Here is a 13,029-nt window from a genome sequence, read left to right on the forward strand (position 1 = left end):
AGGAAAGTTTCACAGTGGAAGTAAGATTTGAAATAAGCCAGAAAAAAAAAAATTAGACAACATGGAGGAGGAGTGGGTAGGGGAGGAGGCAATTAGTAAAAACCTAAAAGAAGGTCCTATAGTTGGAAAATGTAAGTCCACTCTGTGGTGAACCATAGGTCTTGTGGGGAGGAAGGGGAGAAGAGACAGCTAAGGGGTAGTTATGAAGGGTCTAAGATACCAAGGTAAATGAAGCAGTTGGCATGTATCCTGTGGGCCGGTGGTTCTCATAATCATTGTACCATGTCTAACGTACTCCAATAGACAAATAGATAAAACAGACTAGGGGTTGTGTGTAGTTACTGGCTCCTTAGCTTTTTTCCGAGTTGGAGAAACATTTCATACTTTTGGTGAATGAAAAGAATGTAATTGGGGCAACTTTGAAACCATTCTTTTTTATTTTTAAGTAAATCATTCCCTAGATCGCTTTCAATATTATCATAGCACATATACCAGTTAACAACATAGACCTCTGTGAACACATGATTGAGTTCTTCTGCTGGTAACGGCCAAAATACACAAGAAGGATGGACAGAAATGCAGAATGTTACTGAACTCTCACCTGGACCTCTAGTAAATACAATAGGGAACAAAGAGGCAGGGGCACCCCAAGAGGTGCTTTGTGCATAGGTGAGGTTTAAGAAGCTTCCTGAAGCTATTTGGCTCCTTCTAACCAGTGATTAGGGACCAGTTCTGGTTACTCAAAGAGCTACTGCTCTTCCTGAAGTCCTGGGGAAGGTTGATTTCCAAGTAGATGAGATGCTGGAATTAATGGACTCCAGGTTCTTTTGGAGGTTGGGCCTCCTGCCAGGGCTGATTAGCCCAGCTGGCCTGTCCACTATTCCTGTTTTATTGCTTCCTTTCTCATTAAGGAAGGTGTTGGGTTTGGATAACCATAAACAACATGTCTGCTGCTACAGGGCCACCATCTCTTGCACAGCCAGTGGCTGAAACCAGGCTCTCAGGAGTCTTTTTTAAAGACTTAGATCACAGTTTTGGAGAAACAGGAAAAGGAAGCCCAAGTTTGAAAACATGCCACATAAATGATTATTTTCCTATTTTCCTCTTTTTTTTTTTTTTTAATTCAAAGTGGCAGGGAAAATAAAACTTTAAAAAGTAAAATAAAACCAGTACTGTTTTCCTCATTTTGTTTTCTCTCTCACCCCTGCTCTCTCAACATAGCCACATGGAACAGTCCTGATGTCCTCAACCCCTGAGATGGGAGGGAAGGGAGTTGGAGGCTTCCCTTCATATCAGCCTGCCCCCAGCAGGGCCAAGGAGTCTGAGCAGCCACTGACCACTTGCTGAACTGTTATGTGGGTGCCTCATGGCTCCCTTGTCTACTTGGGCCCAAGGGCTGAAGTCTATTTAGGACCACAGAACCCTTAAAAGAGAGCCAGCCACCCAACCCCTCTCTAACCTCACTCCAGTAATCTCAACACTTGTACTTCTTCCCCCTCCCCAGACAATGTGTTTCTTAAAATGACCTTCATTGGCACATCATTTCTCACCAGGAACTGTACCCTTGTTCTTTCCAGTCCTGCAATTTTCTCTCTTCCAGCACAGGGAGAATCATATTTACTCAGAAAACCACAGTGTTGAACTATAGCCCTCGGTTTCTTAGAGTTTCACTTTCTAAGGGAATTTTGCAGCTGGTTCCATCTGCTTGTCCTGATTTTTTTTCTCTCCTCTTTTCCCCATGCTGATTTCTTCCCCAGTCCTAACCAGCACCCAGCCTCAGTACCTTCCCCACATGTCACCATGATGGTCTTCTTTGCTCATGGTAGACACACAATTCATCAAACCTCTCACCATGTCCCAAACGGTAAATGCTCAGAAAATCCTTGTTGATTTGTACCAACTACTCCCAGAACTTTTAGTATTAATACTTTCTAGGAATCTCTCCCCTGCAGAACATTTCATAATGCTGGTTTAGGTTGTATATAAAAGTTCTAGCTCACTGTGTTTTTTGTTCATATGGCTTCTCTAGACAAGGACAGGAATTACCCCTATGCTAAGAGTTCATAAGTAAACTATGAATGCTAATTATGTTAATGTGAATAATCCATGTGCCTTTTAAATCTTAAGCAGACCTTTCCTTTCTAGTTAGCATACATCTGGTCTATTACCTACCTCCTAAAACATGTCCAAAAGAAAAGCAAACAACTCCAATGTTAGATTGATCCAAGCCCAACTCGTGAGCTTTACACAGGAGGGTGGTCTAGGTTAACAGGTTAACTTTAAGAGCTTACCAACAGGGGTGACTGGGTGGCTCAGTTGGTCAAGTGTCTGACCTCCACTCAGGTCATGATCTCAGGACTGCATTGGGCTTTCTGCTATCAGCACAGAGCCCGCTTTGGATCCTTTGTCTCCCTTTCTCTCTGCCCCTTCCCCCTCCTCTCTCAAAAATAAATAAACATTAAAAAGAAGAGCTTACCAATAAGACAGACACACCTTTCCAAGTGCTTTATAAATATTAGGTCATTTAAATATCGTAAAATGCTCTGAGATGGATCTTATTATTATTCTGGTTTTACATCTGAGGAAAGTAAAGCACAGAGAGATCACACCAGTCAGTAAACCACAGAATCAGGATCCAAACACAGGGAATCTGGGTGCAAAGTCCATGCACCTAACCATTACTTAGTGCTACCTCACCAACAATAGCAATTTTTAAATTGTTTCCTTCCAAATCTCCCTGCAAGTTAGAATTCAGATGAACTTCTATTTATACAGTGTCTGTATCCCTGCAGAGTCTTATGTACACAATATTTTATAAATCCAACCATTTTCCTGAATCAAGTCCTCATTTAAAAGAGCTAGACTTTGGGGGCATCTTGGTGGCTCAGTCAGTTATGTGTCCGACTCTCGTTTTCGGCTCAGGTCATGATCTCACGGTTGGTTTGTGAGTTCGAGCCCCACGTGCTTAGGATTCTCTCTCTCTCTCCCTCTCTCTCTGCCCCTCCCATGAGCTTGCTTGCTGTCTCTCAAAATAAATAAATAAACTTTAAAGATCTAGACTTTGAACTCCTTTTGGAATATAACTATTTTGTACAAATTTGCTGCTCTTTGTTGGGCATGCTACCTTCCAACTAAGTATTTATGACAGATGACCTCACAGAATAGGTGGTAGGAATATGATTGTCTCTTTACCTTCAATATCAGAACATTATGATAAACTTAATACATCATAAAATACTTCTGGTCTCCAAATATCATTGGATGGTGATTTGCCTTTACCATTTCTGGGGGTGTTGGATTCCATATATAAATTACCTGGTAAGCAAAGGCATAATTCCCTTTCCTTCTCTGAAATTTCCATCTTTCAGAATTCAAGGGGCAGACCTCAGGCCTCATATCCTGAGCTTTAGCAAATAGACATGTGTTGCTCTTATCTAGATCTTTAGTGCTATTGTAGGTTTTCATGGCATGCTTTTATTTTTCCTGATCTCTAAGGTGGTTTTTGCATTCAGGGTACTGCTTCCAATTCTTTGACCAGTTTAGTTGCCCTGTCTTAGGTCATATAACTTCTTTAAAGAGTGAGAGTCTCCTGTGAGCTTGTGCATGGGCAGGTTTGTAATTATATTGAGTTCTTCATGTGACTAGAGCACCACAGTCTCCAGTTAAGCACTTACTCTGTGCCAGGCACTCTCCTAGGAAGTAAATACAAAAGTAAACACTATAGGATCCCTGCCCTCACAGTGAGGGACCTTTAGTAAATATAATAAAGAACAAGAACTGATAGTTCAGGGTTCCTAAGAAGTAGTCCATAGATTCCTGGATTCCTTTGTTAGATCATAAATGATAGTTCAGAATCTTACCACCAAATTGTAACTCTCTTTAGCATGAGTTCATTTGAATTCATGCATCACCTTAGATGGGCACACATAAATGTTCATCTGCTACACCTGCTGTCACTTCCTGCTAATTCTCAGGATCTTCCTGTGATTGGCCTACTGTTATTTATCCTTTGACTAGTAATCAGGATCACTGACAACTCTGTCAAGTATTATTCCAGCTTATGGATGAGGAAATTGAAGCTAGAGTAGCCACAGAAATAACAGAACTTGGGGTGCCTGTGTGGCTCAGTTGGTTAAGTGGCCAACTTCAGCTCAGGTCTTGATCTTACATCTCATGCAGAGCCTGCCTGGGATTCTCACTCTCCCTCTCTCTCTGTCCCTCCCCCACTCTCATGCACACACATGCTCTCTCTCTAAATAAATAAATAAACTTAAAAAAGAGAGAAATAATGGAACTTTAACATATTTATCTTTTCACAGTTTTCACTATAAATGTGTATATGATTTTGTCACAGCTACAGTGATCTTGGCATAAATCACTTCATATCCCTTTCTTGTTTAAATCCCTCAAATAGCTTTCCATCACACTCAGAATGAGAAACATCCATCCTTTCTTCTCTTTTTTTGTTTTATTTTATTTTATTTTATTTTATTTTATTTTATTTTATTTTATTTTATTTTCATCATGATAAGTGTACTCTTAAATTCCAAACCCTATTTCCCCTATTCCCCACCCCTGCCAGTAACCATCAGTTTGTTCTCTATAGTTAAGAGTCTGTTTTTTGCTTTGTCACTCTCTTTTTTATCCTTTGCTTGTTTTGTTTCTCAAATGCCACATATTCCACATTCCCCTACTCACTATACTCCAGATGGTCTTCTCTTGGTTCTACAAACAGCAGTCCTGTTTCCATATCTTGTCCTTTTCCTGTGCTGTTCCTACCAATCCATGAAGGGGCTGGTTCCCTTGTCACTCAGGTCTAAGCTCAGATACCATCTTTCCAGGGGGGTGACCTGAGTACTATCTAAAGTGTCCACCCCCCCCCCCCCCCGCCGCTGCTGCCCCACACCTCCTGCCAAGTTACTTTCTATCAGATTACTCTCTTTAATTTTCTTTCTAGCTCTTATTATTTCTAAATTTCTTTTTTTTATTTACTCATTCATTGTTAGTCTTTTCCCCTTGACTAAAATGTAAGCCAAAGAGAACAGAGCTTTGTCCTGTTTCACTCATTGCTGTATTCCTGCCCCTAGAATCTGTTTGGCATATAGAAGGTGCTCAATAAGTATTGGTTAGAGTGAATGAATAAATGTATTTGGTAATGCCTTAGTGTTTTGGGATGGAAACCCTTAGCCCTTTTCTAGTCCCACTTTTAGATATTTCCCTTAGGTAATTTCATCCACTCTGGTGGCTTTTTCTACCGCTCTGTCTCCCATATTTGTTGTTTATGTAATTTTCACTTACATAATCAAAGATACTCTTGACTGTTGAGGGATAGGAGCCAAGGGAACTGGCAATAATACTATAAAATACTAATACATTTTAACATTTTGTATTTAGAAGGAACTTAGATTTCATCTACTCCGAATTCATGGCTTACATGTTGATGAAGAAAGTTCAAGATAATAATAAGCCAAAAATCTCATAGCTAGTGGGTGGTAGAACCCAGAACTTCCAGGGTACTTTACTGTTTCCACAGTAGTTATCTGCCTGTTAGACTCTATCTCTCCTTTTGCTAATGACACCAACACACACACACACACACACACACACACACACACACACACACACAGAGTTTTATTTTATTGAGATAAAAGTCACATGCCATGAAATTGTGCATACCCTTTAAAAGTGTGCAATTCTGTAGTTCTTAAGGTATTCACAGAATTGTGAAACCATCTATTTAATTTTAGAACATGTTCATCACCCCCTAAAGAAACCACATATCTATTTGTAGTCATTACCCCCTCTCCATTTCTCCCTCCATTCTCCAGCCCTAGGAAACAACTAATCTACTTTCTGTCTCTACAGACTTACCTATTTTGGACATTTCATGTAACAGAATCAGACACTATGTGGCCTTTTGTGTCTGGCTTCTTTCACTCAGCTTAATTATTTCAAGGTTCATTATGTTGGGACACCTGGGTGGCTCAGTCATTTGAGCATCTGACTCTTCATTTCAGCTCAGGTCATGATCCCAGGATCATGAGATCGAGCCCCAAATCAGGCTCTGTGCTGAGCATGGAGGCTGCTTAAGATTCTCTCTCTCTCTCTCTCTCTCTCTCTCTGTCTCTCTGTCTCTCTGTCTCTCTCTCCCTCTGCCCCTTTCCTTTGTTCCTGCTCTAGCTCTCTCTCTAAAAAAAAAAAATTAAGTTCATCATGTTGTAGTTTTACTTTTTTGTTTTGTTTAATCCCTTTTCTCTAACTGCCTTATTTTAATGTCTTTTTTATATGTTTATGTTTTTAATGTTTATTTATTTTGAGAGAGAGAGAGAGAGAGCAGGTTGGGGAGGGATAGAGGGAGAGGGAGAGAGAGAGAGAATCCCAAACAGACTCCATGCTATCAGAGTATAGAGCCCAATGTGGGGCTCGATCTCATCAACCATGAGATCATGACCTGAGCCAAAATCACGAGTTGGATGCTTAACCACCTGAGCCACCCAGGTGCCCCTTAATATCTATCTTTGAACAAAAATTAAACTCTGAATATCTTGGAAGCCAAAGGCAACAAAGAAAAATACAAATATATTTGTTAGCTCTTGTTAGCTGTAAAGGAAGCACAAAGTTTATCAAGAACACAGTTTTTGTAGCAATACATTTTGAGGGGAATCATCAATGCAGTCCAGTTTCACCATATGGCTCTGTCTTTTGATCATCTAAGGTATATTTCTTGTTTTCTTATTTATACTATTTCCAGTTCCCTTTGGGTTGGGCATGGTGAGCAGTATCGAGAAGGGAGAGAGAACTACCTTGTGGTGTCCTCAGTGACTCTTGTCTTTCTGGGTACAAGGGGGAATTCTTACTCAATTTTTAATAACCCTCCAATTTGACCTCCACTATTAATTCTCAGGATCTTTCTTTCATTTTTGATCACAATTCTTACTTCTTTTTTAAAAAAAAATTTAACATTTATTTATTTTTGAAAGACAGAGAGAGACAGAGCATAAGCCAGGGAGGGGGAGAGAGGTGGGGCGGAGACACAGAATCCGAAGCAAGCTCCAGGCTCTGAGCTGTCAGCACACAGCCTGATGCGGGGCTCAAACTCACAGACAGACCATGAGATCACTACCTGAGCTGAAGTCGGACTCTTAACCAACCCAGGCGCCCCATAATCTTTACTTCTACATCAAATTGGTGAAAAATTTTTACAACTTTATTCCTGAAAAGTTCAAGCACTTTGCCAACTCTTATTCTAAAGTAGGTCTCAAATAATGCAAATACTCTAGTAGATGAGGGGAGAGGACAAGCGTTATGCCTAGGGAGAGATGACAGGAGGAATATGATTGTTTGCTGATGTCTGCCTATGGGTTTTGGAAAAGGAAAGTTCTGGTATTTATGCTATGTCTCATATTATTTTTTTTTCTTTTTTGGGATCTGAGGTAAAGGGAATTAAATTAAAATCATGCTCCTCAACCACAGCAAACTATTATCATCAGTTCATGCAAAAGCCCTGCATTTGTTTTGATTTTCACCTCAATCTCTAATCTGTGCTCACATTCACCTCCCTCTTAAACATGCCTTCCTTCTGTGTTTGATACAGGTCCTTAAGAGACATGTATCTTTATAAACTATTTCATCTTATTGGATGTAACTGAGTACATAAGTAATATTGTGACCTGAATTTCATTCTGTTGGTATTTTGTTAACTCACCACTAAATCTTTAAAGCTAATTTACGTTGCTAGATTTACATTGACTCTATTGTTCTAACTGCTGCATAATGTCTTATGGTATGTATCTACCATCTTTTACTTTTCCATTCCTCCTGCAATGGAAACCTGTGTCAAACAATGACATAGTAAACATCCTCGTACTTGACTCCTTAGAGGCCTGAGGAAGAATTCCTTTGGTTTGCATGTCTAAAAGAAAAATTGGTGGCCCATTGGATCTAAATACACTGTTGTCTTTATCCAGCCCCCCTTGTGCATAAATGGCATCCCCATCCTACCTCCTATACTGACTATTGCTGCAGGGATTTGAGCTGGGCAGATCCACAGCTGTAACCAGCTTAGTGCTGTCGTGATACAGTACAACCTTGCTTCTTATTTCCTGCTCTGGGACTTCTCTAAGACAGAGATGCAGAACTCAGGGAACCTGCTCAACACTTATGCCTACACAATTAAATGGGGTAATGGGGAAGAGCAGAGGTTACAGTCCCAAGGCTACTCTTGACCTTTTGGAGGATAGGAGCCAAAGGATAAGTATGCTTCCTCTTGAATTCCCTTGGGAGAAAGTTCTGAGACATATAGTTCTTAAGACTCTTACCAAGTTCCCTGTGGAATTGAGTGTAAGTTGCCAACACCGGTTGCCAGTTTGGAAACCCATCCTGGTATTGGTTTTCCCTTTTCCCTAATTCAGCCCTGCAGTTCCTCATTCCTGTTCCCTGTTATGACTTCCCCCAATGAATTACCTATAGATAAGCCTTTGTCTCAGCCTCTGTTTTTAGGGGCACCCAAAGTACATGATCCCTAAATACTGCCAGATTGCTATCTAGGGGATCTGGGCCTTAATCTGGGTAGTATGGCCAGCTTCCAACTTGTGGACCAGAGACTGGGCCATTTTAAAACTTCAGAGGGCCACCTTTTAACAAGATGCTGTTCTTCTGCTTAGAAAGTTCCCTAGGTAGGATCTTTCACCCCTGGATCAGTGATTTTGTTTTACATTCACTGCAGTTATTCTCCAAAATATGGTTGTAATATATATACATGCCTTAGTGATTATAAAATACTTCTCACAAACATTGACCTCTGCCTTCATGATTCATGACTTCTAATGCATGGATAGTAGACTCATCCTGGCATGTGCCATACCAGAGTATTAAGAAAATTTCCTTCAAGGGGCACCTGGGTAGCTCAGTCGGTTAAGCGTCCAACTTCTGCTCAGGTCATGATCTCACGGTTTGTGGATTCAAGCCCTACATCTGACTCTCTGCTGACAGCTCAGAGCCTGGAACCTGCTTCAGATTCTGTGTCTCTCTCTCTCTGCCCCTCCCCTACTCATGCTCTGTCTGTCTGTCTCTCTCTCAAAAATGAATAAACATGAAAAAAAAAACTTAAAAAAAAGAAAATTTCCTTCTCAATACTTGTTAATAGAGAGATATCATATGATTTATACTTTCCAGCGACTGGTGTTGCATTCAACTTGTGTCCTAGAAAATGCACTTGTCCTACTGTCACATCTTCACTTGGGTTTACTTAGGAAAAAAATGATCATTTCTTTGAGTGGACATGTGTCAGTGTTAATGTGTGTGTGTGTGTGTGTGTGTGTGTGTGTGTGCGCGCGCGCGCGCGCGCGCATGCACGTGCGTCAGCTCATTGCATGGGGTGAGTCATCATGAAAAAAGCACAGATCATGACCATCTGGGAGCAAGGTATCAACAGAACTCCCTTAAGGGAATGTGTGTTCCTTCTCACTTGGGAGTAACTTTTAAAAATCTCATATCCCCTTCTGCTTCTGTTATGTGAACAGGTGGTTAATACATACACCCCAGGAAAGAAGATTTGGCTTGAAGGTGTGGTGACCACCTCAGCTGGAGGCACAAACAATCTATCAGATTCCTATGCTGCAGGATTCTTGTGAGTAACACATGCAATTTCATTCCCAGGGATTTTGAGGAAAGAAAGTGTGTTATTCTGCCTATTGGAGGGGGAGGTTCATTTCCTATTGAAAGTTCTTTATCTGTTCCTTTGTGAATGGGTTTAACCCATTCAACAAACAGTGATAAGTGACTTCCCTGGATCCTAAGACGTCAAGCACAGGCATCAGAGCAAAGATAGTAGTAACAGTAGCAGTAGTAGTGACCATAATAGTCATATGACCTTTATTTAATGTCTATAGTTCAAAACACAGTGCAGACAACATACAATTTCTCATCCATTTTTCACCATAGTCCTAGGAAATAGGTAAGAGTAAGATCGGAGGAACAGAAAGAGGAGCTAAGAAAAGGTGTGGGAGATTAGTGCCATAATAATAATAAATAATAATAATTTTAACTATATGTGTTACATGCTTTCTGAAGCGCTCTCTCTATATCTAATAATTTAACAACCAGTGATACAGTTACTATTATTTTACAACAACCCAAAGAGATAGATGTGAGAGCTTTGACTCAAGCCCAGGCAATCTGCTTCAGAGTCAAGCCTCTTTGCCACTACCTTAGACCATCTTCCTTTCTGCTTCAAAAGCAGTGGTAGTCATGCAAAGGAACCGGTAGTTTCTGTCCCTGGGAGGATCAGGAAGGGCTTCATGGACAAAGTGGCATTTGAGTGGGACATAGAAAGATTACTCTAATTTCTATAGGTGGAGAATGGTGGTGATAGTGGAGGAGAGCATGCTAGGCAGAAGGAACATTTCCAGCAAAGGCACAGGGGAGGGGAAATGATTCGTGTGAAGAAAGCCTCAGTAGCTGCAGGGATGTAGTGAGGGTTGAGACAAGGGAGGAGTTTTCCATCAAGCATGGAAGGCCTTGAAAGCCAGGCAGAGGAAATGAAGCCTTGTTCTATACTCCGTGGCAAGCCATTGAAGATTTTGGAGGAAGGAAGAGATACCATCTGACCTGTGTTTTTAAATGTTGGCTCTGAGAATAGTATGCACAAGAGTTTGGAGAGGCAGGAGATGGGAAAGTGGATTTGAAGGCTACTGCAGTTATCTGAATGACTTAACACCAGAAGCATAAAGGGCTCTGACTGGCCTGCCAGCATCATGTGGCAGGGACAGACCCCTCAGGATCACAGACTAACCAAATGCCCTGTTCCTGTTCCATTCTAGTCCTGTGGCCCTGTTTTTTTTTTTTTTTGTCTGAGCAAGGTCCTCCTAAGAAGTGAGCTCACAAAGCCCTGAGCTTTGTGTTTCACTACTAACAGCTGTTCCTAATTATACACTCGTAGTTTCCCTCCATTAAGGCTTATTTTAATACATTTATAAAAGACAAATCAAGCCAGTCAAGCAGATTGTCTTTGCAGATGGAATCCTGGCACATGCAGATGAAGATAATGAGTCAGTAAAATATATGATGATACCTTGTGTCTTCGATTCTTGTGTTCTCAGCACCTACCATTGAGTGGCACAGAGCAGTTGTTCAGTGAGCATGGTTCAAATGAATGAAATGGAATGAATCAGCGTTTGATACAGTGGTTCTGAGAGTCTTCTTTCAATAATATGCTTCCCACCAGGTTTCACTGTGAGCCGTGGGGTAAGGATGAGAAGCCAGTGGCCGTTAGTACGGCAGGGAGGGGCCTCTGAGAATCAGCAGAGGAATGGCTTTTGCGCAGCCATCATAGACAGACTTTGCTGCAGGGCCAGCAAGCAGCCCAGTTGTAACTGTTTTCCTGAGCATTCTTCCCTTTAGGGAATGATGTGAAATGAGAAACACCACAGCCCTTCGGAGGGGGGTGGAACTGGAAAGATATCTGAGCACCAGCCAAATATCCATAGATCTCTGTGGTCACTTTGCAATAAATCCAGATCAACAGAGTTGTTCAGGGTTAGGTTGTAGTTCAGGTATTCAGTATGTGGTTGACACAAATCAAATGAAAACTAGCTCACTTGGCTCCTGGTTCTCTCTTACCTCTTTATCACCCATTTGCTCTCACCTCTGCTGGCAGCACCCAGCCAAGTGTCCTTCGAGTCTAGTTCTCCAAGGGACATAAATTGCTTCCTGGAGGGGAGGGGGGAATTGAAGCATTCTAAGAAGCTCCAGAAGACTAGCAAGATTCCTTGGAAAAAGGCACCTTTCAGGCTTTTTTTCATATATGGCATAACTGAGAGCTTGCCAGGACACTTGAATGTTTATGCATGAAGCAGAATTCTCTGCTGCCAAGTATTCAAGGGTAGTTTTCCCAGTTAGGGCTTTATGATTCTCTGATGCACCACAGATATACCCTTGGCACACTACTGTGTCTCTAGCACCCAGTAGTGTCTGCCACCCAGTAGATATTCAATAAACTTTTGTGGAATGGAAAATAATGGCCGCAGTAGTATCCTTGGTGGGATATACCAGTCATCTTGCCACTTTTCTATACTTGTGCATGAAAGGGAGACTTGGAACACCATTTATTTCCCCTGTCAGAGTGCTTAGTATTTACAAGAGGAAGAGGAAGACAACTTAAGTACAAACCATTCCACTCTGAAGAGTACGGGGAAGGAGAGGTTCTGGCTATAGTCCTTTTGAACGCTCCAGACCAGAACGTGCATAGAGGATATGGGTTTGGAAAGGAGGATGTATATTCTTCTCTCTCACTTTAGAGTTCCTTCAAAAACTGCCCATACTAGGAAAACAACATCAACAACAAAGACAAGCCAGATTTACTAGTCAGCATTCATTTGTTGAGTATATATTTTTTGCGGATCACTGTTATAGGGTCTGCAGAGGTCACAAGTAGGAATTTATACATTTGTATAAATGAATACAGGTATTTACATACCCAGTGCTTTACAAATGACTTACATGGTCACACAAGCATTTTCGTATCTATCCTCAATGCTGAGAACAAGGTCTGGCATTTACAGCCGATTAATTAATGTTGTTGAATGAATAATGAATGAATGAACAAATGGAATATTTTAAATTCCAAAATACATTGATATCCAGCTGCGGCTAGATGTGATTATGTGTTTACTTATCATTTCATTTCTTCATTCAGCAAGCATAGGGATAGGAGGGTGAATTAGACATACTTGTTTTTATAGATAAATACTTGTTAGATATAAATCCTATTGTATTTGTGCTACATTAGTGGAAAGAGCACTGACTTAGGAGGCATCAGTCCAGAATGCACGTGATAGTTCTACCCCAGGACATTAATATGTGTCTCAGTGGCTAAAGGAAAAACCAAATGGGGTTGGTAAATTAATAAAAATAATAAAGGCAAATAGCTTAGCCATGTGATATTCCCAAAGTAATTTCAGTTCCCGGGTCACAGTGTCCCAGTCTGAACAACAACAACAACAACAACAACAACAACAAAAACAACAACAA

At 40.9% G+C, this 13,029-nt stretch overlaps 1 protein-coding gene and 1 long non-coding RNA gene across 2 annotated transcripts in view; one reads left to right on the plus strand and one right to left on the minus strand.

Annotated features, from left to right (window-relative positions):
• HPSE2 (heparanase 2 (inactive)) overlaps window positions 1–13,029 on the plus strand; it is a 674,568-nt gene that overhangs the window by 531,399 nt on the left and 130,140 nt on the right. Inside the window, exon 8 of the mRNA XM_060641812.3 lies at window positions 9,522–9,628. Within this exon, the coding sequence (XP_060497795.1) occupies window positions 9,522–9,628 (107 nt within the window). The remainder of the gene's footprint in view (window positions 1–9,521; window positions 9,629–13,029) is intronic.
• Window positions 1–13,029, minus strand: part of LOC144613186 (uncharacterized) — a 365,982-nt gene that overhangs the window by 147,124 nt on the left and 205,829 nt on the right. The window lies entirely within an intron of this gene.

Source organism: Panthera onca, chromosome D2 (genome assembly GCF_046562875.1).
Source record: "Panthera onca isolate mPanOnc1 chromosome D2, mPanOnc1 haplotype 2, whole genome shotgun sequence".
In the NCBI taxonomy this organism is placed as follows: Eukaryota; Metazoa; Chordata; class Mammalia; order Carnivora; family Felidae; genus Panthera; species Panthera onca.